The 25,025-nt window shown below is 52.4% G+C and overlaps 7 protein-coding genes across 7 annotated transcripts; 3 read left to right on the top strand and 4 right to left on the bottom strand.

The window, feature by feature from the left end:
* Positions 1–259: 259 nt before the first annotated feature.
* Positions 260–1,885, bottom strand: PV05_09607 (phosphatidylserine decarboxylase). Its single transcript, XM_013455950.1, has 2 exons — positions 1,794–1,885; positions 260–1,737 (listed from the first exon to the last, which is right to left on the bottom strand). The coding sequence occupies exons 1-2, from the start codon at positions 1,835–1,837 to the stop codon at positions 450–452; spliced, it is 1,332 nt and encodes a 443-aa protein (XP_013311404.1). The 5' UTR covers positions 1,838–1,885; the 3' UTR covers positions 260–449.
* Positions 1,886–2,219: 334 nt separating this feature from the next.
* Positions 2,220–6,794, bottom strand: PV05_09606 (uncharacterized protein). Its single transcript, XM_013455949.1, has one exon. The coding sequence runs from the start codon at positions 6,156–6,158 to the stop codon at positions 2,355–2,357; it is 3,804 nt and encodes a 1,267-aa protein (XP_013311403.1). The 5' UTR covers positions 6,159–6,794; the 3' UTR covers positions 2,220–2,354.
* Positions 6,795–7,099: 305 nt separating this feature from the next.
* Positions 7,100–10,233, bottom strand: PV05_09605 (uncharacterized protein). Its single transcript, XM_013455948.1, has 4 exons — positions 8,972–10,233; positions 8,270–8,917; positions 7,987–8,223; positions 7,100–7,938 (listed from the first exon to the last, which is right to left on the bottom strand). Exons 1-4 carry the CDS (start codon positions 9,159–9,161, stop codon positions 7,634–7,636), a joined length of 1,380 nt encoding a protein of 459 aa, XP_013311402.1. The 5' UTR covers positions 9,162–10,233; the 3' UTR covers positions 7,100–7,633.
* Positions 10,234–13,860: 3,627 nt separating this feature from the next.
* Positions 13,861–17,047, top strand: PV05_09604 (uncharacterized protein). Its single transcript, XM_013455947.1, has 2 exons — positions 13,861–14,877; positions 14,954–17,047. Exons 1-2 carry the CDS (start codon positions 14,470–14,472, stop codon positions 16,820–16,822), a joined length of 2,277 nt encoding a protein of 758 aa, XP_013311401.1. The 5' UTR covers positions 13,861–14,469; the 3' UTR covers positions 16,823–17,047.
* A 1,842-nt stretch (positions 17,048–18,889) lies between these two features.
* Positions 18,890–20,165, top strand: PV05_09603 (scytalone dehydratase). The gene is made up of 3 exons (XM_013455946.1): positions 18,890–19,221; positions 19,304–19,359; positions 19,417–20,165. Exons 1-3 carry the CDS (start codon positions 19,188–19,190, stop codon positions 19,879–19,881), a joined length of 555 nt encoding a protein of 184 aa, XP_013311400.1. The 5' UTR covers positions 18,890–19,187; the 3' UTR covers positions 19,882–20,165.
* Positions 20,166–21,590: 1,425 nt separating this feature from the next.
* Positions 21,591–23,678, top strand: PV05_09602 (uncharacterized protein; the record flags this gene model as incomplete). The annotated part of the gene is made up of 6 exons (XM_013455945.1): positions 21,591–21,633; positions 21,715–21,782; positions 21,842–22,114; positions 22,219–22,561; positions 22,618–23,123; positions 23,176–23,678. The coding sequence occupies 6 exons, from the start codon at positions 21,591–21,593 to the stop codon at positions 23,437–23,439; spliced, it is 1,497 nt and encodes a 498-aa protein (XP_013311399.1). The 3' UTR covers positions 23,440–23,678.
* Positions 23,529–24,895, bottom strand: PV05_09601 (uncharacterized protein; the record flags this gene model as incomplete). The annotated part of the gene is made up of 2 exons (XM_013455944.1): positions 23,529–24,336; positions 24,444–24,895. The coding sequence occupies 2 exons, from the start codon at positions 24,893–24,895 to the stop codon at positions 23,529–23,531; spliced, it is 1,260 nt and encodes a 419-aa protein (XP_013311398.1).
* Between the last annotated feature and the right edge of the window lie 130 nt (positions 24,896–25,025).

The raw sequence follows: 25,025 nt of genomic DNA, 5'->3' as shown, positions 1-25,025 counted from the left end.
GACACAAGAGAGCAGTGGAGGACTAAGTCGGCAAGGAGATTATGGACGCTTGATTGGCTGGATGTTGAGATAGTCAAAGCAGCGTGACACGGAGAAAGCGACATCTTGTCTGTGCTTGTCGCAGTTCTTTCCAGTAGTGGGCCAGCCGTGGTTTTATCCGAATCGATACTTTATGATGTCGTCGTCTCAACAGGATTGTGTCGTTGATCAGATTGACGTGGTGATGGATCGAAAGGGAGAGAAAGGTAAAAACCCGAGGCCAAAATCTTCGCGCCGACAAAAGAAACTAGTCTCTATTTGAATTGACATCATCATACTTGGCTTTCACGTGATCTGATCTTTCACGTGATTCTGCTGTCAGTGAGCTCTCCCTGTTCGTGCCGAGCTGCCCAGACTCGCTAACGAAAGCTCAACACCTTTAGGTCAACCTCAACTTCATTCTGTGCCACCTATGTCGACTTGACTCGAGCCACCTCGCTTCTCACAGGAATGTTGTGCTCGGGGTGTGGCTCAGGGAATCCCTCCACCTCGACTCCTTTTCTGAACATCAAGCAATGAGTCGAACCTCCGAAATGGAACATGCCAATTTCATCCCCCTTCTTGACATGCTGCCCCTCCTTGACCGTCATCTCGCAAGTCGACACTTCGCACATACCAATGCCCAGGAACGCCATCAATCCGATCGCAGGATTGTCCGCCTCGAAAAACATGATCGCTCGGGTCGCAGTTGCCGTCAAATATCCTTGACTGGTGACTTCACCTTCAGGATCAGCCGACTTGTTGGGCCCAAAATCCTCAAAGAGCGGCTCCGAATAGTATGTGCCATCCACAACATATGCCTTGACCAGTTTCCCTGAGACAGGCGCGTGCCAACGGTGATAGCTCAGCGCACTCAGGAACGCCTGATACACTGTTCCCCCCACAAACTGATCGGCGAGCGGATCTTGAGCCAGCATGTCCACGACCGAGTACGGTTGTCCCTTGAGCCAGAACTTGTCTCGCCGCTTCACATCCCGCGCCACCTTGTACGTCTTGGATTCGCACGCATTGGCAATCACGTTGTCATCATCGGGACTCGCAACAGGTCGCACTTCTTCCTTGAAATGCCGGGTGAAGAACTCATCCCATGACTTGTAGCCCATATGCGGATCTGACGGGTCGCAGTGAAACATTTCTTCGAATTTGTAGTTTGTCTTGCCTAAATTCGCCGTGAATTGGAGCTCGTCGTGACCGTGCGGACTGAACCAGCTGCCCTTCGCATCTCTCTTCAACACGTACGCTGAGTCTGGCGAACCGAGGAACTCGGCCCAGGCGTTGAGGATCTTCTTCAGCATGGCATTGACCTGAGGATCGAGAAAGGCGGCAAAGCCACTCTTAGTGCCCATGGGCCAGTCGAAGAGCGCGTTGAACGGCAGTCCCACCAAGCCAACTCTCTCGGACTTGTCGTTCCAGGAAGGCGCCGTTGTCAGGATGTGGTTGATGACTTGAAGCATGTGGATATGATCCCGGACTGTCGGATGCCCGCCACCTTGAGGGTCGTTCTTGTAGGGTGCTTTGTTGGGAATCTGATCAAACATGGAGGAAAAGAGTAGCCAGACGCGTGTATTCTTCTCGATTAGATCCTTGAATTCCAGTACCACGGGATGTAGATCTTTGGGATTCTGGTCGACATGCTCGATGACTCCAGCCAACCATTCCCGGTGTGCTCGGTGGTCATGAGGCAGCCACTCGCCAGTCCTGTCAAGTAAAGTCAGTTGGATGTGAAGCTGGGCACAATAGCGCCGCGTATGTACCTATGGGTATGGTGCTCGGGTGGGATGTTCTTCTCGTGCTTCATGATGTCTTCGGTCAAGTAGAGTAATGATGAGGATGAGGATGAGGATGAGGATGAGGATGAGGATGAGGATGAGGATGAGGATGAGGATGAGGATGAGGATGAGGATGAGGATGAGGATGAGGATGATGAAAACGAAGAGACTTTTCACAGAATAGATGGGGGTTGTTCTTCAATGTTCCCCTCCGGAAGGAACTTGCGTAATTGCTGGCTCGAAAAAGTTGTTTCCTGGATGTCTACGTCACAAGTTTCACGACGCGACCATCACGACTGCCGCCGTTCCGGTTGGCTACAACTTCATCAAGTTCATTGGAAATGGCAGGGAACAATTCAGGATGATGAAAAAGCAATATCATCTATGCAAGGGTTCTTGCCAGATTATATACTCGTATTCACCACTATCAGCACATGAACAATATATCCGCCTCACGCCAGACTCCTCCACCTGTAGGGGTTTTCAAACGCCATCAAATGCTCCAGTTGTTTGTACATCAATGCAAAATGCCCTTTTGATATTCGCTCAATTCCAATTCTGCCATGCACATTCACATCCACCGCTTCCACCGTCAATCCCGCCCGCTTCAGGATCGAAGCCGTCTGTCGCCGTCGCATCAAGTGAACTGTTCTCATCCACTAGAGGCGGCGCCGGATTGATCAACTGCCCACCTACCCCTCGCAGCTCCGGCACAATGCCCTTGACATCGTCCTGAATGACCTGCAAGTTGTCCACACCGTAGCAATAAACTGCCTTCTTGTTGATATTCCCTCCATGCCGGTCCAGACTGATCGTGCTCGGATAAGGGAACGAGCCGGGCCGACTGAAATCGGTTGCCGAGTTGTTACTCATACTCGTGCTGTTTGCACCTGAGATTGGACTCAGGAGTGTCGCTCCGAATGCGGGGTTCGTCCAGATCCTCACAATGAAGCGCGTCTGAGCGAACGTGCAGCGCAAACGTGACTGATCTCGCGTCGACCCACCGTCCTGATCCTGTGGATCGATCCCGTTGTTGGTTGCAAATTCGGACGTGTTGAGGGGTGCCGTCGAGCGTAGAAAGATGGACTTGTCGTAATACATGTAGAACCCAAAATGTTCGTCGACTTGGCCCCGATTGTATAGTTTAATGGGCTGAGAAGTCGGGTATGGGGAGGTTGGGAGGAGATTGGCCGGGGCTGCGCTGCCGTCGTTTAGCACATCTGGCGCGGGAATCGAGTCGGAGTTATTGCTGGCTTGTCGCGCAAGAAGCCGGGCCGAGCTGGGCCTGATGCTGCTCTGCGTAGCGTTTGATGGATCGACGGGAAACACGGGAATGAAGGTCATGAAGAAGGGTGTGTCTTCTCCCTGAAAGGGCGCGCTTATGTTGTCTGTCGTGTTGCCCATGAAAATCTGGTCGGCTCGGCTGGGTGGGGCTGGATTCGGGTCGAACAAGTCGTTGGTGAAGGGGTCGTTTGCTCGAGATGATAGACTGCTTGACCTCTTTGAGATTTTGTCGACCGGGATGGTTAGATTGGCTGGCACCGTTCCATTCTTGAAGGTGATTTCGAAGCGAAAGTTTGGTTGATCTGGATTGTTAGGTGCTATTTCAGCCTGGTTCTCTTTGGGAAGTGCGCAAGTCCACATCGTCGTGGGCGCTATGCATCGAGGTTGTTCTTTGATGGCATCGGGCATGGCAATGGTAGAGATGCCTGTTGGAATTGGAGGATAGCCTGTCAGGTTGAGCCACTGGTTCTGGACAGGAGTGCCATCTCCCTTGCGTGTGAGCAGCGTTGCCAATAGAATACATGCTATCACGATCAGTAGCAAGGGGATGGCGACGATTAGCGTCCAGCGGCGCTTCTTGGATGTTGAGTCTTCCTTGCCCTGCGACCCTTTCTTCATGAGCAAAGACTTGAGCTTGGAAAAAAGGCCAGGTTTCTTAGGGCCATCAATCTCCTGGCTGCTGGCTGGTTTTGGCTTCTGTGTAGCCGACCGGTCCATTTCTCGGCCTATGGTCGTAGCCTCGGGTGAAGAATCGATGAACTCCTTTCTGGCCTGCAAAGCTACCGGCCCAGGCACATGCCTAGACCACTCTGCATAGGTGGTATGATTCTGGATAGTCACTGATGGCGGCTGCGTTTGGGCCCAGGGTTGGCTCTCAGGCGGCATTGTCGTTTGTTCAACTGACCGGGCCTCGTTCGAAGGCCGGCTGATTTCTGACATAGGGACGGCTCCCTGGGATGTCATCATTTGTTGCATCCCTGGTGAGATGGGACCGGGTGACCGAACTGGGGGTTGAACGACGTGTGCCGGCGTCACAGCAGCAATGTTGGGTAATTGTGGGTTCCGATGAGGAGGGCGTGAGTCAAATGAACGTGCTTCCTCCTGGGCAGGAATTGACTCGTCGTTCGCTGCACTCTCCTCATCTTTCACGTCGGGGGAGTATACCTCGGCAGCAACAGGCGCTTCGACCGCTCTAGCCTTGGTCACGGTTGCCGCATTTGCTTCCCTCACGCTCGGTGACAGCTCCTCAGGTTCGGAGCGCACCGTAATATGACTCTTGACCCTGTCTTCTGATGCATCACCCTGTCTCGCATTTCCCGAGACTCGTTTGGCGTTGTTTTCCTGTGCATCGACCTCTCCCAACGCTTCGGGCTCAAATATGGAATGCAGCAGAGGGAATTTTTCTTCGCAAGAATGATTCTGGCATTCGAAATATCGAGTACCGCTTAACTGCTCCACGGCACATGCATGATAGTATTCTGCCGCAAGTCCAGTTCCGAGATATTCGAAAGGCTCGCAGGATGGGAGTGCCTTGGCCTCTTCGGCTGGAGGACTCGATTCTTGCGATCGCACAGGTAATCTTTCCACCTGATCCTCTTGCGACCCCTCCCCACGTCCCTTTGCCCAGAAAGTCCATCTTGATGACATGCTCGCCCTCGGACTGGCTAGCCCAAGTCGTCGTGGAGTTTCAGGCGATTCTGCAACTAGAGATGAAACTGAGTTATGTTTTCCGAAACCCTCCGGTGAAGGTACTGGCGGTCTTTGGGTGTCCTTGACGCGGGTTTTGTCTGATACAGTACCTTTTCTTGACAGCATGGGCGAGAGCATGAGGTTCCACCAGCCCTGCGATCTAGGCCGAGCCTTGTCGCCTTCTAGCGGAAGAATATGCTCCTGACTCTCCGATGAAGCTCTTCGCAGGCTCTCAGCAGATTCAGAATCCTTCTCGTCTCCAGATATCCAGTCCTCCTCATGTTCGCGACTTGGCACTTCTGAAGGATGCTCGATACTCGCGCCCACTACGGGCGGGCTGTCTCTCACATGTGCACTTGGCAGCCTCGGAACAGGTGGAGGACTTGCTCCATTTTTCAAATTATGGGACCGGGCCTGTACGGAGTAGATGCTGGATGGAGGCCGTGCCCTGCGTAAGAAGGAAGATTTCCATGAGTCTGTCTCTTCAGCTGGCGTGATGACAATTGCGGGTGTCTCTGGGGTCTGCGCTGATGCGGCACTATCGAGATTGTGCTTCGATGGATGGGCATCCGCTTCACTCTGAGGAATGCTCAGTCCGATAACGACCGATCGATCATCGGGAGAAAAGTCCTTGCTTCTGGCCGAATCCAGGTCAATCGTGGCCATGGAAGCTTGATCATTGAGTGACACCGCCTGTTGTTTCTCCAAACCGCCCACGACGTTCTTTTGAGCTGCCTGCAGCTCTTGCCATCTTGAATGGGCTGGCCGTGCACGTTTTCTGTCACAATCGGGAGCTTTGGACTGGAAAACCGGCGGCGCCATAGAGTACTCTAGAGCAAGATCAATCATTGTCTGGTTGACATGCTCAGCCTTTGCTGACACCAAAGCAGTAGCGTATCTCTGACCGAGCTGAGGTCTCTGTGACTGCACTTTGTCCACGAGAATGCCCTCAGTCCGGGATCGTTGCGAGGGAACCGAGAAATTTGTGACAATGTTCAGTCCTGGGCGCCGCCTGTCAGGATCGGAAGTCGAGTCTTGATGCTGCTTCTTCCGCCTATCAGGGGGTTCGTGCCCTGTTCCTGTGGTCGGCCGGTTACTCGGAGTGTCTTGACTATATCGCTCCAAGTGAAACTCATCTTCTCCGCTTGATGAAGCGCTTTCATCCTCAGATAGGCCGGACGCGAACGCGTTCGAAGACAAAAAGGGGTTGTTCGTGGCCAAGCTCGTGCCGCCATTGCTAGGTTTGAACGTGGTAAAGGTCTCAGTTGGGGGCGAGGAGAACGGAAAGGCAGGCGTCGGGCCTCGCCGATCTTGTTGCAATAATCTTGCCTGGAACATCTGCTGCGAATTTCCAGAGGGCTCGAAACTGGTCACCATGCTGGCAGGACTGGAGGTTGAAAGGGAGAGCAACTTAATGGCAGAAAGTTGGGATATCCTCGAAATGGTCAATTAGATGATCGATGCGGCTGAGTTCGGACAGCTGGGTGGAGGTATTGTCGTGAAAGACATTTCATTGTTGAAGTTGATTCATTATCGAAGGCATCTCTCGGAGGCAGCTGGCAGTCTGTCTTAGAAGGTGTGTCGCTGCCTGGCAATGTCTGAATAATATTACCAATAACGTGACGCTAGAAAGTCAGTTTGAAAGAGAGTATAGTAGGAAAACAATAGGAAAGTAGTAATGAATAATGGTCAGTAACAGCTCGGAGGAATCAACGGTTATTGCCCACAGGATGAAATATGGCGGTGCGGCAGAAACAAGTATCCAGTCAGTCTTGGTAACATTAGAAACAGACCACAGGAAGTCCCAAGCCAGATCCATATATCTCAAACAAGGCCATCAGAGTCTCGTGGCAAGCTGGCGATTGTTGTTTGGATCTCGGGACACGGTTCAGTAGCCTCAATGTTGCGATGGCGCGCGAATCCAAACATAGCACTTGGATCAACGGCCCAGATATTTTCATGTCTGCGGCAAAGTTGTCGGTAAACATGGTGTTCCACCTGCAAAACCTGAAGGTGAATGGGTAGAGGGACAAAAATCGACCAGAACGCGCGCCTAGCACATGTTTGACGTTGGAATTGCCCACAACCAATAGAGTCTCCATCACGTGACTACATGACACAGCCTCGACTGAGGTTCCACTACAGAGTAGGGCTGGGACGAGACTATCCGTACAATGAGACAGAAAAGAGGGTATTCTATCGCTGAATACTGCTGTTCTCACTTGGGTCGACGAAATCCGGAAGACGCTGAATGCATGTTAACTTGAAAGGGCACCTAAGATTCTTCAACTGGTACGTACTGATTTGACCGGTTACAGCTCATATCAAAGACGCACCAGAGACATATTAAAGAGAAGGTCGTTATGAGGTAGATCTACTCCAGCCGGACTATGCCAGAATCCCTGTTCACATCCCTGTTCACAAGTTGACTACTGGATACAGCAACCCTCTCGTTCACATCCCAACATCCCACTGACTCGGTACAGATGTATCTCATGCCTGTACCCACCCACTCACATTTCGGGACTCTCAAATACACGTCTTCTAATAGACGAGACACAGACCTTCCACTGTGACTCGCACTTTTGCAATTATTTCGTCACCACAAAGTAGCCTTGCCCAGTTGCTCTTTGAATACATCACCGCTGAAGGATGGTATCGTAAATCAATCAGACCATGCCCAATCGACGCCCAGAGTATCTCCCACCACTCTGTAAGTGCCTCATTTTCACTGACAAAGAGACCGAACGCCACATGGAAACGTCAACAAGCCGAGACGAACAGGACGAACGCAAATATCCCAAGACATATATCTCTCCGTTTGGCGGATAAAAAGGGCAAACTCGCCAGGATTATCGTCTTTCTTCCGAATACTGTATACCTTGCATGGAATTACCGCCCATGATTGGCGGCAGTGTTCGTGTAGACTCGCTTGAGCCGTCCACGTGGTGTTTAAAGTGTGATGAGTAGCCGAGTGGGCTTTGCGGCATTACGTTCGGCGGAGGTGGAAACGAGCTCTGCGGTTGTTGCATGCTCCGCATTTGTTGGCTCATCTCGTGCATCTTGTTTTCTAAGTCTGAAAGTTTTTGCCGTTGACTTTCATAATCAATCCTTGCTTGCTTGTTCTGGTCTTCAAGCTGCGTAATATAATCAATGGCTAAGAGAGTTTAGTTGAGACTCGAAACTCATCGGTCGAGATTCTTACCTCGAGAGAGGGTTTCCCATTTGCTGGATTTGTTGTTCTGACTTGCTGGTAACCGGGTTCTCAACTGCTCAAAGCAGTCTTTCATCTCACTTCGTCGCTTACGTTCAGCAAGCTTGTGGGTAATTCGAAGTTCCGGGGTTCGGCTGTAGGGTGTGGTGCTGTTGGGGGATTCAGGATCCCCTCGAAGACTGTCGACCTGTTTGTGCTGCAAACTGTGATGATGCGCTTCTGGGAGTTCTGGTCACGTCAGCAAGACTCAAAAGCCGACAGCGCAGTTACTTGCCTTGCTGGCCTGGAGGCAGCCTAGAGGACTCCATTGTCAGGACACTGCTCGTAAACGATTCTGCAAAGCTGTTTCTCCTTGAATAGGTCGATGGCGTTCGGCCCTGTTGGCGGGGTGCGGCCTCAGGATCAGGAAAGGCATAGGCTTGACCTCGTGTGGGAGCTTCTGCACTGTACACTTCTTGCTTTGGATTTTCCAAGATGGGAGGTGCAACACGGCCACCAACAAACCCACTCCGTCCGCCATGGCTGGACGCCAAAGAAGATACTGGGTTGTTCATGGTGGAGTAACGACCAGCAGCATAGCCGTTCTGCTGTATACCTCTTTCTCTTTGAAGACCCGAGACAAGCGAGGTCTGCGAGGCATTGGTGCTGGTGTATGGAGAAGTCGGACCCAACCCCAAGTTATTCATGCCGTGGTGAATGCTGTTTGTGACACTACTCCGTCTAGATTCGTCAAAATCACCACTACCTCTGTGCTGATTCTTGTCCGCAGGGGGTGGGGGTAGTCCGTTCGTATGGTGCTGCATTCCGCCATTGAAAGGCGCAGGCGGCGCAGAGGTATTCTCCGGTGTGTACGGCGAACGTCCGACGGGAGAATGGGCAGAGTTTAAGTATGGCATAGAGTTGGCAGAATTGACCGAAGAACCTGGGAAGATGTTAGCTCGGCAAACAACCCTTGTTCAGCGCAGAAGGCACTAACGTGTTCCGGGCGTCATCCAGCTCCCAGAATCTCTTTGTGGTGGCAGGATGGAAAGGTCGGAGGATGCTCTGTCGATCGGTTGGACCGGCAGCTTCGACGTCAGAGAGGCTATTGAGGGTAAAGTCTGAGTTGTCTGTGGGAGACTATGAGGAGGATTTGTCTCCCACGGGCGGCGGCTTGTCGTCTCCATCTTTGCAAAGTCGTCGACTTGTCGCTTGTCTGTCGATTGTGACTAGCTCAGAAAGCGACCACAACTGTCAGAGACGCGCATGTGGTTTTTGCGCAAAGTTAGGAAGTCCCTGACTCGTCGCTCGACGAGCCTGAGATTTCGCGAAACAATTGGCCGGTACCTTCGCTGAAATGATACGTGAGAAGTACCGTGGCGAAAGGTGGTTCAGGAACGCTGACACAACAGCGTAGATGTGATACAGACTCTTTCGCAGAGGATACCTTATGCTCAAACGCAGACTGCCGCTGCTGGCACACCGTCAATGTTGTCCAGATGTTGTTTTGCGATTGGATAGAGACCACACTGTAGTGGAAATCTTCCTGCACAATCCTAGTACCAATCGACTAGATATGTAGCCAAAGGCTGTATGTTCAAAGGTTCCTCAACGGGTCCGCCTGTTGGCACCAAGACAATCTGATTGTGCTGCGGGGTCTATCGTAGCAAGATTCCAGAAATCTTTGGGTTTTACAGAGCCGCAAGGGCTTGTTTCAAAAAGGGTCGAGCGGCTGCTGAAAACGTGGCGCGGGAAGGATCTTGTGGAGCGGGATCGAGGCAAATGCGGCTTGCCAGGATGTCGCAGGTATTGGAAGTGATAAGACTTGCAGCTCGAGGTGTCGCACAACGGCTGGAAGAGCGCAGAGTAGGGACTTGGATTTGAACTCGGATAGATGCGTCGGAGAAGGTATGGTCTGTTGGTGAGAGAGGTTCGGCTTGATAGACAACGAAGGAGTCAATGGAGGATTGAATGCTGCGCCGAGGCGGGAGGCTGGGGCTGGTTTCAGTTGCAGCAGGGTGCGGTCGGTGCAGTGAAGAGGGTTCGACGACAGTCAGTGTACAAGGTCGCCTGTTCTTCGGTGGGATTGCGCCTTGAAAGAATGGTGATAAATGTCCAGTATGAAGGCAAATAGGAACGAGAGGGAGAAGTGGTTGAAGATGCGGTTAGGTTAGTCGCAGTTGAGAGTCGAATCGAACTGACAGTGGCAGACAGATGGAAGGGCAGTTGAGAGGCCCGAACCAAAGTCAAATGGCGCCCTCGTCCCTCTAGCTCCCGTTCTCCAGTTTTGGGAGGATTAGGGCGGTGATAGAGCTTTTAGTCCCCAACGCACAGTGCACTGGCAGATACGGATAGAAGGTACCTAGGACGGAGCATGCGTAATTTGCCAGGCTCTGGCCAGGGCACCCAGGACTGCCAGGGTTGATTTTTGGGCGCTCCATGTCACTCGAAGCACCTTCTCCAGTTATCAGTTAGCGCCTAATGGCCTCAGGTTAGGTGGTGCTCGTGTGGGTAACCGGCCTCTGCTCCGAAAATCTTGGGTACGTGATGCCACTATGGGTAGAGCCAACCCATCCAACAACCATGCTTTCTCCCTCCGACTCATCCATCATCCCTCGCTCCCGCACCTCTGAACGAGCCCGCGGAAGAGCTAAATCATCAAAAGAGGACAGGATTGGCTTCACATGTCTCCTCTTTCAGCGCGCTCGGTATACCACTAACTCACCACCACCGCTCGAACAGGAACCGAACTACTGACATCAACCACACATAGGACGTCCATCAAGTTCAACCAGCAATAATACGAGCATCACATCCGATCAAATAATGGTGCAGGAATTGCGAATCTGCCGATCATAATGACCGTCTTCTCGCAGAGGCATCCGAAGTCGAGCTGCAATCCCGGAAGCGGGAGCGCTCAACCCACGTGCTCTTCCCTCCCACTGCATCAGAAACCCTTCTGTTCGGGGACCACTGGGCACCTGCTGGGATTTCTCAGACGGCATGCTGATACGACTGCTTTTTCTTCCCCTCTCACAGATCGTCCCTTGGACTCGTGGTAAACCTCGTGTCACCATTTTGTCCCCTGGTCGATCACTTCGCCCCTTCGACAATCCCTTTCGCACGAGCCTATCAAGCTCAATCATCTATCCATACCTCCCGACGAAAGACTGGTAACGCAGAACAATGATTCCATCATGACATTGAGGATTTCGGCCCTGCTCGGGCGTACAAAAGTTACCCACCTCCAAATCTTTGCCCCTGCTGTTTACTGGCGGGCTCAGGGGTCACCCACAATAATGAGGCGCATTCGCTTCTTTAGGCCTGTGCCTTGTCTGTGTCCAAGACTTGCTAGGCAGTACCCGACCCCTGCGCCGCTGAGAGATGTCTCCAAACACTATCGAAAGGGCTCCCCCATGGCCGATTTCGATGACGACGATCCTTGCCGTTTGTGAAATTCCAGCCTCCCAATATCAATAGTATTGAGCGAACCCACTTGCAACTGAAATCAGCAGCCCTCCTTATATTCAATAGATCGCATCTTGACAAAGAATCAGCTCACAAAACTCAGCATTATCCCTTGGTCATTCTCTGAGAAAGCCAATATCTCAATTTTAGTCCTGCAACATGTGTCAGACTTTGCGCTGCCCATGACGTCGCCTCAACACGAGCCCTAAGACATTCTTTCCCACCTCGTGCGCCACTGCAGCTGAGGCCTGGCTTGTGCTTTGAATCCACCAGAATCAAGGACGAATCGATGAAGAGCAAGACATTGGTTGCAGGGGTCACGAAAACGTGGCAACGGCAAGCCTGTTCTGCCGCTTCCCAGGGTTCGTCTCCGCTATCCACGAATCATCGCTGCTGAGCCTACAGAATCGTCTGAAAAGTCGCAAACTTTGCAGTCACGAACGCTGCGTGACAGCTTTCCGAGCAATCACAACTCCGAGAATCTCTAGAAGACTCACTGGTACGCGAGTCGGATACGCAGCGCTGTGAAATTCTCGCGTGGCTTTTCAGCCCCCGTTGCGAGGAACGAAGCGAGGCGCGCAGCACTACTGCACAAGCGGGTCACGATCGGAACATTGACTCTAATCGAGCTCTACAGCTCGATAATCCAAATCAAACTTGACATTTTGACTGCGCAGCCGGCTACCGTGAAACAGTCTAAATCTGACGTTGCCGGTGTTCAGAATTTTTGACTCGCTGCAATATCTCAAAAGGCACCGATCGCTCGATCCCGTAAACAAGAGGACAGAGTGGAAGCGAATGTGCCTGTTCCTCGTCTTGCATGACCACTTTGACGACATGCACGGACATGGCAAGTTCCGCCGTCAAGATTGGAGCCACATTATTCTCAGCTTCAGCAAGACCAAACATCCCCGTAGTCAATCCGGTTTACGAGTGGCTCTTGGAAGCTTTGATCATGTGAGAAAAATGAGTTGATGCACCGGCAACAAAGGTTCGTGGAGAGTTCTGCAGCGGGCCCCTTACTTGGCTTAGATGCGTGGAAGGATGGGCCAGGAATGCAACTACCTACCAAAAAGCCATATCCCGTCCAAAAAAATACTTTGCAAAAGCCAACCGAGCAATGCTCTTCTGCGCGGGATGATATTTCTTGGCTTTACCTTTTGCTTTTCACCTTCTCGGGGCCTTTCAGCATTGAAAAAGCCGTCCACTGTGTCGACCAAGGCAAGCTCAAGAGGTGTATGTTCGATGCCCAAGACCTTACGCGCTTTCCTCCCATCAACCTCCTAGACTGCCTTTCTCTCAGACACCTGTTCCTGGTTCTCTTTGAGGGATTCGTGCTGTGATCTGCACAAATTCTCTCTAAGAATGCCCACCGTGGTCTGATGATCATATTCGGGGCCTACAAGGAATCGTTGAGCGCGGGCATCTTCAAATAAGTATGCTCTGAGGTGCGCAAGGGCAACATTTCTGACGTCTACAAAACCCTTGGAGTCGGTAGGTGGGATTAACGAGTCTCCAGATGGTCTCTATCCACATATTGAGATGTCCCAGAGATTTGACTCCAGCCGGTGATGGACCAAAAACCCAAAGAGGAGTGATTGCCACTAGACAGAAGGCCGGTTTATCTAATTCCACGCGATCCCAAGCCGCCTTCTCGGCGAGAGCTCTCGGCCCACAACAAGCGAACGCACCACCGGGAGTAGCTTTGGCTTCTTAATAAGTGCAGTCCGCTTCAGCATACAAGTATGTGTACCCTGGGCGCAGAGCTTGGCCAAGATTCAGGATGCATGCGAACGACGCCGCGAACAGTTAAGCACGCCCATCCCAAAGCACGACGGTGCAAGCTATAGATCGATCGGCAAAGTAAGTCATGTCTTTCGTGAATCTGATCGGTCTCGGTAATCAATGGTGCTCTGCTGGCTCGCTGATATGCCTGGATAACTAACGGCCAATTTGCGGTAGCACCAACAGCAGCGACAGATGATCAAGCATTTTGTCTGTACACGAGCACCCATGTCTTGGTCACCTCAAGACATTGATGAGAGAGTACGTTAGCAAGTCTGGTGTGCTCTAGCAGTGCTAGTCTTAGTATAAGGCTCCCTAGGCTAAGCAGTCACGCAGTCTGCCTGCTGTCTCGTGGCCCATTTGCACCGCCACAATTTGCTGCGCCTCGTGGCACTTGCCCCACACGACAGCCTCGTCAGGCGCAGGGACTTTCTACCATTCTGTCCTAACATTGCACCAAAACTCCTCTCTCTCTATCTCTCAAAATGTGCACTTTTGTCAAGTGGACTTCTCCTGGGAAAACTACTCGAGATATTTGTCCAACAGCGGCACTGTAGGTCGCCCAGGTGTTGAGGCGGGACAAATCCCTTTGCGAACCATGTCAGCCTTACTCGTCTAGCAATGTTTCGATCTCCAAACAACCACTCTCCAGACTTTGAGACCCGGTTCTTCTCAATGCTCCTCGGCCACCATCATCTTTGCGGAACAGTCCCAACTGAAGTGAGATCTCTAGTTCAAGGCATCTCAATACAGCATGATGAACCGCAGAAATCCTGGCGGAGGCTGTGACGGCTTTTTGTCAAGGATGAACAACAAAACGCCTACGAAGTAAGTTTCCTAGCTTTTCGAGAGGCAACAGGCAGATATGGCGCTCGCGAAGCCGTCGCATAGCCAGCATCAATGAAGTCTATTAAATCATGAGGAAGGCTTGATTAAGAGAGTATGACTGCCAACTTCATTCACTGCCCCTTCATCACTTGCAAACGGTGAAAGCAGCGAGTACCCCCATGGCATAGGCTGTGAAATACTGTTACTCAACAGTGGCAAACATCCTCACCTTTGTCAAAGGCTTGAAGCTCCTTATTTATTGTTAGTGGAAGAGCAAAGCTTGCTAAATCCATCCACGAGACTCTCTCTTGCTTCGCAAGCAAACAATACAAACGAAGACAGAGATCAGATTTATACCTCGCAGCCGGTCACCTTCCAGGTCATCACCTACGGTTCCTCACTACCAGTATCAAGATGACCAGAAGCGGGAAAACACTGCGCAGCAGGCCCTCAGAGGATCTCACCATGGCGGACGAAGCCTTCGATCTCCCCCGTCGGCGAAAATCAAACGACGATGCACAACTGGGTCTTACCATCGAAGTCCAGCCACTACAGAAAAGCGATTACTTCTTATTGTCCATCCACCCCCAACAGCGACCACAACTCGACCTCAAACGAGCCTCCTGCGACATCGTCCTCGTCATCGACGTCTCTGTCAGCATGCAAGCGGCAGCGCCACAACCGGATATCGAGGACCCAAATGAAAAAGAAGCAGCGGGACTCAGCGTCCTGGACTTGACCAAGCACGCCGCGCGAACTATTGTGCAAGGTCTCAACAAGGGTGACAGACTTGGTATTGTGACTTTCGCAGCCGATGCAGAGGTACGTTACATTAATTTTGTCACCTTCTCATCTACAAGACCAGACCACGCTAACATTGGCCCCCGTCCTGACGCAGATCATCCATGAGCTCCTTCCCATGACTCGGTTCCAGAAGCAAGCAGTCTTGGATGGCATCGAGGCAATGCACGTTCAAAGCTGCACGAATCTCTGGGCCGGCATCCGCACCGGACTAGAGCTCTTCGAGAAGACGGCACACATTGGCAATTTCCAAGGCTTGTTCGTCCTGACCGACGGAATGCCCAACCACATGTGTCCGAAACAAGGCTATGTGGCGAAGCTAGGGCCCATACTCGCTTCCCTAGGCTGCCAAAAACCCACCGTGCCTACCATTCACACCTTCGGTTTCGGCTACGGCATCAAGTCAGCGCTCATGCAGTCCATCGCCGAAGTCGGGAACGGCAACTACTCTTTCATTCCTGACGTCGGCATGATTGGCACCGTCTTCGTGCACGCAGTCGCCAACTTGTTCACCACGTTCGCAACATCCTGCACGCTCGAAGTCATCACGCCAACCACTGTCGAGCTCAAAGCTCTCGGTCTGAAGGACTTTGTCATCCCAGCAGAAGGAAAGGATGGAGACCACCGCTACGCCCTCCGACTCGGCAACATCCAATATGGTCAGAGCAGAGACGTCGTCTTCACGCATCCAGGCGGCTTTCCGGAGGACATGCCAGTCGACGTCGCGCTCAAATACAAGCTGTCGGACGGCAGCGACCATACCTGTCAATCCACCACTTTGCTTCCAACTTCCCCAGCAACAAGCCTCCGTGCAAACATGTCAGAATACCACCTCTTCCGGTCCGAACTCTGCGAATTTCTATGCACTCTCTTCCCACTCAAAGACGACGGCGAGCACACATACATCACCTCTGCTGATGCGCTATCCGAAGCAAAGGCTCTTCTTGACGTCCTCGTCGCAGCCATAACCTCCGCCTTGCCCTCGGCCCGGACCCGTGCTCACTGCGAGGATCCACACATCAACTCCATCCTAAAAGACCTTGTCGGCGAAGACCCAAACGGCCAAATTTCCAAAGCCCTGCTCTCGGGACACAAGCATCCCTACTGGACGAAATGGGGGCATCAGTACTTGCCGAGCCTGCTGCACGCGCACCAGCGCCAATTGTGCAACACATTCAAAGACCCCGGGCCGTTGATGTACGGAGCGGACAGCCCCCTGTTCATCAAGTGCCGCGATGAGCTTGACAGCGCGTTTGACAATCTCCCAGCTCCGACGGGAAGTCGCCCAAAGCGCGTTGTGGCGAGGTACGATGAGCGCGGAACACGGTCCGGGACGAGAACGATTTCGCACAGCCCGTTGAGAAACATGAGCAGCTACAACAGCGCTGTTACTCCTTGTTTTGAGGGCGGGTCTTTGGTCAAGATGGCGCATGGGCACGGTGTGAAAGTCAAGGCCGTCAAGGCGGGGGAGTGGGTGTGGACGCCGAATGGGTCGAGGATGGTCATGGCGGTCGTGAAGACGAGAGTCTGTCATGGCAAGCTGTGTCGTATTGGAGACTTGCGCGTTACGCAGTGGCATCCTATCAAGCAAGATGGGCGGTGGGTGTTTCCAAGTGCTGTTGCTGAGAGGGCGGTGCCTTTCGCGGGGAGTGTGTACTCGGTCTTGCTAGCGCCGTGCGACAATCCTGACAGCCATGCTATTGAGGTCGGCGGGCAGATCTGTGTGACATTGGGACATGGTGTGGTTCAGGACGACGGAGGTGACGATGTCAGAGCACATTCTTTCTTCGGTAATTACGGCAGAGTTGCACTGAGTCTTGCCCGGCTCAAGATGGACAAGAAGGGGCATTTGTTGTGTGGTGGGCTGAAGAGAGACGCTGCGAGTGGTTTGGCTTGTGGTTTCTTGGCTGCGAAGGCACGCAATGGCAAGGCAAAGGCATCGAGGTGGCGACTTGCTGGAAGTTGAGAGTCAAGTGCAGAGTTCAGGCTGCTCGTGCTTAGGCTCAGATTGCTGGCCTGGGCATTTTCGACCTGGTCATGGGCAACGTGTTGAGAGGTCGATGTAGTTATGCAGAGGAAGCACTCAGAAGAGGGGCTATTAGTCAGGCGCGGCGAAGAGCTATCCAATTGTCAGTGTACAGTACTTCCAATCGATGTTTTGTCAGGACATGGGGGGAAAGATAGCAACGGCATGATGTTGTTCAGTGATCACGGTGAATACTTCGTGTTCGACAGATTTAAGGCTCCCAAGGAGAGCCCACCTGGCTTATGTGAGGAGAAGAAGAGGAAGCTTCACAAAGCTGTAGGCCTGAAGTCGAATGCCAGGTATTGTTGAAGCTCTGGGGCCCTATCAGTCGAGCAAATGCGAACCGGGAATTCCGGATAATGCCATGTGCTGGCATCAGTCTTCCTTGCGGAGAGGGTGAGAGGGTACGCAAAGAGCCATTGGTAACCCGGATACGATGGGACGAGTGGTGCTCTCTCTGGGCTGCGCTCCCGGAAGTGGCCATGTGCCCAAGTCATTGGTAGCAGTGGCGATGCGCAGGAGGGGATCCTTTCGTGGTTGGATTGATTTCTCTTTGCTCGTGGGGTACTCGTATGGACATGCGGGAACGATGGGATGATGCTTTGACACAGGCAGCGAGGCTGCTCGATTGGCATGTATGCATATCAAATAATGCCTGGTGCAGCCTTTACCAGCCTTGGCCAATAAGCACTGCCGGGATTGGACATCCGGGGCCATAAGCCATGCATAAAATATTCCGTACAGGATCAATTCAATGCTTGGGTGAATAAGGGATCACAAGGCCATGATTTCTCGGGTTTCGGGCCAGCATGCCAACGCGAAGTATACGAGACTCTCGTAAGCAATTCATTGCGTTTTCTGAGCGGGGATTCCGAGGGATATAAGGTCAGTAAGTTGGGCTGGGCTGGGCTGGGCTGGCCACCTCGCGCTCTGTCAGCTTTTCGTGTTCTGTTCTTCACTTCGAGGACTGCACAACCCCTGGGCGACTTCAGGTACCTGAACCGACAGTGGGAAAGTTCCAAGGACATACAGCCTAGAGGGTGCAAACAGGTCGGCACTAACGCCAGAGGGAGTGAAGAGAGACAATACAGTATGATCCTCCTCACTTGCCTTCTTCTACCGGTTGTGCCGGTGTCGATGCAACTAAGACGGTCGATCCGATTTTTCAGACCAAAGGGGAATGATTAAGGGGGTGGAACAGCAGTTTAAGGAAGCCAGGTCGGGGCAGAGGAAGGAGGTATGCCCGTCACCCTTCGATTCTGTGCATGGCGGTGCTAAGGGCGATGTAGCAGAAGAGGATTCTTCAAAAATCGAGCTGCTGACGACTAGGGATGAACAGGCAGTTTTGCTATGCGTCCTCGATGAACTCGCAATCTGGGAGGACTCTGATGGCTTCACTGGGTAGTGCAGCTTGAAGAGAATGGAGGGCATAGGCAGATGCACCTGAGCTTGATTTCTTTTGTGAGGATGTGGAAATTTTGACCCTCTGGGTGTCTGGAGCAGTCAGTGAAGCATTGATTGCCTTTGACCAGGATAGTTATCTGGTGACTATGTTCAGCATGAACGCAGATTGTGTCAGATATTGGACCTCGTCTTATGTTGGTGAAGACCTTTTCATAATGTGTCTGGAAGGTGGGTGTTCATAGTTTCCCATAACAGCGCAATGGAAAGGCTGAAAAGTGTGAGAGATCGTAGCACTCTTGTTGAGTGCCGTGGTGCCCTTCGAACATATTCACTGCTAGGATTGACAAGCTGAGATACAGCACCATGCTCGCCTGGCGATGCTTTCGTCCAGCTCTGTCAAGGATACCTAGTTCCTGTAGACCTGAGAGATCTTGTAAGCCACGCCATACGGACTCTGGGCCTCCAAAAATGGCATCACGGCCTCCTGGTGGCCCGTCGTTCAGAGGCCGGATTGGCGTCAGGACCCCGCCATCATCCGCACATTTGTCCCGCTTTAGCGTCCGCATCTTGCATTGTTGCTCAGGAACCGGACGAGTTGTAGAGGCACAAAGGCACACAAGCCCAACTGGAATCACACACGCTAAGTACGAGTAGTTCGTGGCAATAAATACGAGCTACCTAAGGTAGGTAGTAAATGATCCGGGCTTGGGCTGTGCAGAGTATCCGTAGTGAGAGTACTGAGGGCGTGAAGAAGGCGGTGTGCGAAATTCATCATCTATTTACATCTCTTGAACCCCTCCTTTCTCTTCCTCGATAGCTAAGGTGTCTTTATAGTACTACGCACGACCACTTCCCCCTGCATTGATTTCTTGCTGCTTGAACTTGGTTGCTTTTATCCATCATGGCGTCCAACGACAAGTTGATTTCTTGGGAAGGTGAGTTGGACCGCGTTCCAATGACTGCGATCTGAGGGAAGAGTTTTCTTCGATGAAGAGCAGCGAGCTAACCAGTCGACAGACTACCAGGGTTGTCTTACCGCCTACTTTGAGTGGGCAGAAAGCTATGATTCCAAGGTGTGTCCACCACCACTGCGAGACACCCTTCGAATGCGATGTTGACTTCTCTACCAGGACTGGGAACGCCTGCGAAAATGCGTTGCCCCCACCGTCCGAATCGACTACCGCTCCTTCTTGAACAAGCTCTGGGAGGCCATGCCGCTCGACGATTTCATCAAGATGATTTCGGATCCCAAGGTCCTCGGCGACCCTCTTCTGATGACCCAGCATTTCTGCGGTGCCTCGAAATGGGAGAAGGTCAGCGATACTGAAATCATCGGTCACCACCAACTGCGAGTGCCTCACCAGAAATACACCGATGCTTCACGCACCAAGATCAAGGTCAAGGGTCACGCCCACTCATACAACATGCACTGGTACAAGAAGATTGATGGAGTCTGGAAATTCGCCGGTCTCAACCCGGATATCAGATGGGGCGAGTATGACTTTGACAAAGTCTTCGCCGAGGGTCGTGAGGAACTTGGTGAAGAGGAGGCCAAGAAGGTTGCACAGGAAGCCCAGGGCATTCCCACTTCATGAAAGGAATGCTCCTGCACATTTTAAGAGTTTGGACATCTGGACATATAGGACAACAGTGACGATGGGTTCGATTGGATAGGCCACGGTAAACCCGACGGCTCGACTCGAAGTTAGACGCTGTTCAATATGACAAGTCTGAAGACTTTACAATCCGTCAGCTCTTCGGCCCGCCCTGGTAAGGCTGCCTGCCTGTCTATTCTTAGAATTCTGCAAAGTGCCCGGGACGTACGTGTTCCAGGACGAAGCACTCTGCGACGATATCACCGGTAGAGGACCAAATTACGGCCGTGCCTGTCGATACCGACTGCCGAGATCCGTTGGTCTCACCAGGAATTCGTGGGCACTTCTTCAAGTCTTGCTCCGGAAAGATCTCGACAGATTAAAGCCGCTTCTGAGCGACCTTGAGCATATTGCCTGGAGTCCACTGCTTCTGCCATTGTAGGACTCGCTCCCTTGTCCTGGTCCTCTAGGGGTAGTAGTAGCTTGCAGCGGATACCTTGGTGCCCGGTCGCTGTGTATGCCTACAAATGGCTCTGCATTGCTATCACTCTGAACGTGGTTCTGGACCACTATGTCTTCTCCTTTCTTGTCTCGAATGTCTCCTCCCCTTCGCTTACGACGAAGGGATGGACGGTGGACGATCCGGCAATCACGTGTATGCTGAGTCAGCGAGTCACGGACTTCTCTGACTTCCATCCATCGTTGCGTTTCCGGTCTGTTGTCTTGATTGTTAACATTGTCTCCTGTTCGGAAAACAGCAGTACTACCTTGGCCACTTTTCAAGCGTTAGATTTCCGCGTCGTCCACGTGCTCAACAAAGGCCCCACGATATCGGCAGTTCTTTTTTGCCTCCAGCATATCCCGTACATTGGCATCTCTGGACTCTGGCTTGGCTAGAAGCATGGTAGGTTGTTTTGAAGATGGCTAGCTTTTTAAAGCTGGCCTCGCCTGCACTAGACACTCGCTCTCACCCGGCGCCTATCACTTGCTATCTTTCGATCCATGTCTTCCTTCGAGTACTGCGCCCCGAAATTGGAAAAGTCGAGAGCAATTCTATCTTCGGTTATCCTAGCCTACGAGGTGTAACAGCTTCTCACGCCGTCTCTCTCTTGGGCCAAGGCAACCCGGACGAAAACATGACCTGGGAACATTTTAAGTGCGGCTTTTTCCCCGGCACTTCCACGTTTCTCAATGCGAGACAAGGGTGTTTCGTTGAACGCACCGGTTATCCTGCTGAAGCATTCGGACAAGACCTTTCTTGGCATCAATGCACCAAGCGGCTTACCTACACATCTGGTTGGACGCTGTATCTTCCCCAAGACCGACTAAAGTCTCAAGAATGCTTGGACACAGCGCAATGTCTGCTGCCAACTCATCCTTTCAGCATATGCCGGGGCCCCAGATTCCCTTTCTAATGTGGGAGTAGCAGGTTTTGGAAAATGGGCATAGCCTATCTCGCTCCCAAGTCTCGAACCCACTGTGGGATCAACCAGGGCTTTAAAATACTCCATGGGACCTCATTCTTGTCTCTTTGCCTTACGGGCAGTCTTTTCTCGTAGGGGGTTTCGATCAAAGTGGTATGGTAAGGCCAAATTTGACATCATTGTGACCTTCAAGAACCAGCTGGCGAGATGCTTGACAGGAAAGAGTCTAGCCTTTGGGCTCATAGGAAATGTCTTATGATTTGCTGCGTTGTAGCAATATCGAACATGCAGTATGGATTTGATACGGCAGCGGTGGGCGGCTTGCAAGGTAAGTAATCTCATGTAGCCGACCGAGCTCTCTATGCTGCCACCTTGGACTTGGATTGACCTAACACTTTTTGCATGCTAGCTATGCCTGGGTTCCTCAAAGTGTTCGGTTTTCCCAGCGAGAAAAGCCCGAATGGCTATGGCATCGATGTGAGTCCGCTATCTGGATGGCCCTGTAGGGGCCCACGTCTGATTGAGTTTTTTTACAGCCTGTTTTCCAACAGCTCATCAGCTCGCTCCTGACGCTCGGTTCCTTCATCTCGTCCCTGCTTGCTGGCGTGTTTGCATCATTCTTCGGTCGCAAAGTGGGTATCTGGTCTGCCTGTGCGTTGAATGCCGTGGCGGTCGCCATTCAAATCGGCACTACCTCCAAAGGAGCAATCTACTTTGGCCGCCTACTGCTTGGACTTGCCAACGGCTTCCTCGTTACCTTCTCGAACGTATATACTTCAGAGGCTTCGCCTGCTCATCTCCGAGGGGTCGTAAGTATGCCCCCTTTCTTCTCTCCGCGAACAATCCGCCATTCCAGCACGAGTCTTATGTTTTGTTCCCGTCCTCATCGGCGTCATTATCTGACAGTGTGCAGATGGTCGCTTTGTTCGCTTGGTGGGTCAACATCGGCTCCATCCTTGGGGGAACCGTGGACAAATTCACCAAGGTACGATTGGACAAGTCGTCCTACCAAATCCCGTTGGGCTGCCTGTACATTGTGCCGACAGTTCTGGCTATTGGTCTATTCTTTGTCCCAGAGAGCCCTAGGTTCTTGTTGCACAAAGGGAAAGAAGCCGAAGCCAAAGGGGCGCTGATATACCTGCGTGGTTCGGCTCTGACCAAAGACGAGCTGGAATTTGAATGGGCCGAGATGCTCCGGGGTCTTGAAGAAGAAAAGAAGAATGCCAAAAGCGTTGCATGGATGGACATGTTTAGAGGTAAGCTCTTACTCTCTAGCCATCCAGTCTGCCTGTCTGCTAACACGATCCCTTAGGAAGCGACCTTCGTCGCACGATTCTATGCTATGGCATGATTGGCTGCCAGAGCGCCTCTGGAATATGGTTCTTGATTGCATATCAAACATATTTCCTGCTTCAGGGTGGAGTGACGAAGGCTTTCGAGTATACAATTATGACGAGCTGCATTGGATTCATCGGGGTCAATGTTGGAATGTTCTCGATGCGACATTTGTTCGGTCGGCGAAACATTCTCATGATCGGAGCGATGGGTTGCTGTCTCTGTCAACTTGCCCCTGCCATTGCTGCCAGTACCAGCGATAACTTGACATTTCGTGCCAACATCCTCACCGCATTCATCGCCTTGTTCAAATTCTTTTACAACGGCGGTGTGGGAGTGGCTTCTTATGCAGTGGCCACGGAAGTTGTGAGCACGAGGTTGAGAGCCTGGACAGTCGGTAGTGCCACTGCCATTGGATACCTTCTCGCTTGGCTGGTGAGCTTCTGCTCGCCATACTTCATCAATCCTGCTGAGCTCGGCCTGGTAAGTGGAACAGTTCACACCGTACTCTTCTAAAGATGCTGATTCGTGACAGGGCGCCAAATACGGCTACGTTTGGGCCGGCTCAAATTTTGCCTGCGTCGTCTGGGTCTTTCTCTTCATGCCAGAAATGAAGGGTCGCTCGCTCGAAGAACTGGACGAAATGTTCATCAACAAAGTGTCGGTCCGAAACTTTCGGAAGTACGAATGTGCCCTGCGCCAGGACGCGGCGAATGATGTCTACTTGAAAAGTGAGGAAGTGAAGGTCAAGCAGATTGCGGCGACACACGGTGAAGAGATCGAAGCACAGAGCAAGTGAAAAACCAGGCCAGCTGCCTAGAGGAACTGAGGTTGAGCAGATCTATGTCACCAGCCAGTACAGGATGCTCGTTGCATTGTCCGTCGGTGTCATAGTCGAAGCTCTCGCGGGAGTGGACTCGGGCTAGGAACGCTATGGTGCTCTCGGTCGCAGGGTATGAGGTCTTGATCATGCAGCACTTTTGCAAGTGTAGCTTCAACATCGTGTTCCGTGAGCCAAGTCATGCTCGGTCTGTTTTCCATTCTCTCCCTCAACTCTGCATCCGTTGTTGGGGCTGCAGCTCCCACCCCAGCAAGCACACTCCTGACCAGCTGCTCCGTATGAGGCCGCCTGGTCTTCTCATATAGTGTCAGCGCGAGCTGAATATCCGCCACGGACGGCATTTGACCAGGTCCAAGACTGGCCAGGACATGCTTGACCAAGAGATACAAGGCCCAAGAGTCATCCAGAGCAAGCGAGCCACCCGCAGCATGCGCTCCGCCATGCGTATGCGCCGCGTCACCGACCGAAGTCACACGAGAACCGAATACCCACGAATCCAGCGGCTCGCCTGCGAAGTTGGAATACATGCGGACATGGGGCGTTGCGTCCGCAAGGGCTTTGACCACGGGATTCCAATCCTTGTACAGCTCTCTGAAGAATGACACGTCTCCTTCCTGGTCCCAGTGGAAGTTCTCCCCCTCTGCAGGAAAGTCCTTGGGGTCATAGTTGCCGACCGTCGAGTACATGTTTCGTCCGAGCCGCGACGCAAAGAACGTGTACCTCGGACCCCTCCAGTGCGTCGAATCCGCAGGGAAATCCGGCATGTTTTCGACCAGCGACGCATCGAAGGTTGACCGGATCCATGTCCGGCCCGTGTAGTGCAGTGTATGCTCCGGTTTGAACGTTTCTCCGTGCCTTGCGACCGAAGCCCGTCAGCCCCGATAAAGATGTCTCCTCTGGCGTTCGTCCCGTCTTCAAAGGCCAGCGTCACCCCGTCGCCGTCGCCGTCAACTTCAGCGGACTTGACAGCCTTGTGAAGATGGATGTTCTCACTCGGCACGTGGGCGAGGAGCGCTTGATGCAAGTGCGCCCGGTGGAAGCGCGCTGTTTGGTGTTTCGTGTCAGGCACATTGACGAACTGGTCCACGCTCACGATGTCGTTGGTCTTCCAGTGCCGATAGATCATGTGCAGCGCACTGGGCCCGCGGAATGCAACGTCGTGGTCGAGAGCACTGTGTACGCCCAGCCTTTCCAGGGTGCGCAGGCCATTTGGACTCAAGGCTATACTGGCGCCAATTTCTCGTAGCCCGGTCGCCTTGTCGTACAATTGGATGTTGAATTTGAGGTTCGGCTTGTCGAGTTGACCGAGAGCAATGGCCGAAGCGAGGCCGGCGATGCTTGCGCCAGCGATGAGGACTTTGACTTCAGTCATCGACCGGAACGTGAGTAGACCCTTTTGCAGCCTCCACCACATGTCCTCATCGTAAGGTGTAAGAGAAAGTCAACCGTAATATGCCAGGATATTGGCATACCGTGGACGTATACATTTCTGGAGATGTGCGTGTAACAATTCCCAGCCATGTCGCTGGCTTGCGAGGCAAGTC

The sequence above is a fragment of the Exophiala xenobiotica genome, assembly GCF_000835505.1.
Source record: "Exophiala xenobiotica strain CBS 118157 unplaced genomic scaffold supercont1.6, whole genome shotgun sequence".
NCBI classification, from domain to species: Eukaryota; Fungi; Ascomycota; class Eurotiomycetes; order Chaetothyriales; family Herpotrichiellaceae; genus Exophiala; species Exophiala xenobiotica.
The sequence above is the reverse complement of the archived record's forward strand: the minus strand, read 5'-3'. Positions and strand labels throughout refer to the sequence as shown.

What these genes read in the sequence shown, in the direction of transcription:
- PV05_09605 (XM_013455948.1), bottom strand. Translation starts at nt 9,161, where the DNA reads ATGGAGACGACAAGCCGCCGCCCGTGGGAGACAAATCCTCCTCATAGT. An exon ending in GCTGCCTCCAGGCCAGCAAG is followed by an intron (nt 8,224 to 8,269) that starts GCAAGTAACTGC and finishes TGACGTGACCAG; the next exon opens with AACTCCCAGAAGCGCATCAT. An exon ending in ATGGGAAACCCTCTCTCGAG is followed by an intron (nt 7,939 to 7,986) that starts GTAAGAATCTCG and finishes AAACTCTCTTAG; the next exon opens with CCATTGATTATATTACGCAG.
- PV05_09606 (XM_013455949.1), bottom strand. Translation starts at nt 6,158, where the DNA reads ATGGTGACCAGTTTCGAGCCCTCTGGAAATTCGCAGCAGATGTTCCAG.
- PV05_09603 (XM_013455946.1), top strand. Translation starts at nt 19,188, where the DNA reads ATGGCGTCCAACGACAAGTTGATTTCTTGGGAAG. An exon ending in CAAGTTGATTTCTTGGGAAG is followed by an intron (nt 19,222 to 19,303) that starts GTGAGTTGGACC and finishes ACCAGTCGACAG; the next exon opens with ACTACCAGGGTTGTCTTACC. An exon ending in CAGAAAGCTATGATTCCAAG is followed by an intron (nt 19,360 to 19,416) that starts GTGTGTCCACCA and finishes CTTCTCTACCAG; the next exon opens with GACTGGGAACGCCTGCGAAA.
- PV05_09604 (XM_013455947.1), top strand. Translation starts at nt 14,470, where the DNA reads ATGACCAGAAGCGGGAAAACACTGCGCAGCAGGCCCTCAGAGGATCTC. An exon ending in CTTTCGCAGCCGATGCAGAG is followed by an intron (nt 14,878 to 14,953) that starts GTACGTTACATT and finishes GTCCTGACGCAG; the next exon opens with ATCATCCATGAGCTCCTTCC.
- PV05_09607 (XM_013455950.1), bottom strand. Translation starts at nt 1,837, where the DNA reads ATGAAGCACGAGAAGAACATCCCACCCGAGCACCATACCCATAG. An exon ending in CCCGAGCACCATACCCATAG is followed by an intron (nt 1,738 to 1,793) that starts GTACATACGCGG and finishes TTTACTTGACAG; the next exon opens with GACTGGCGAGTGGCTGCCTC.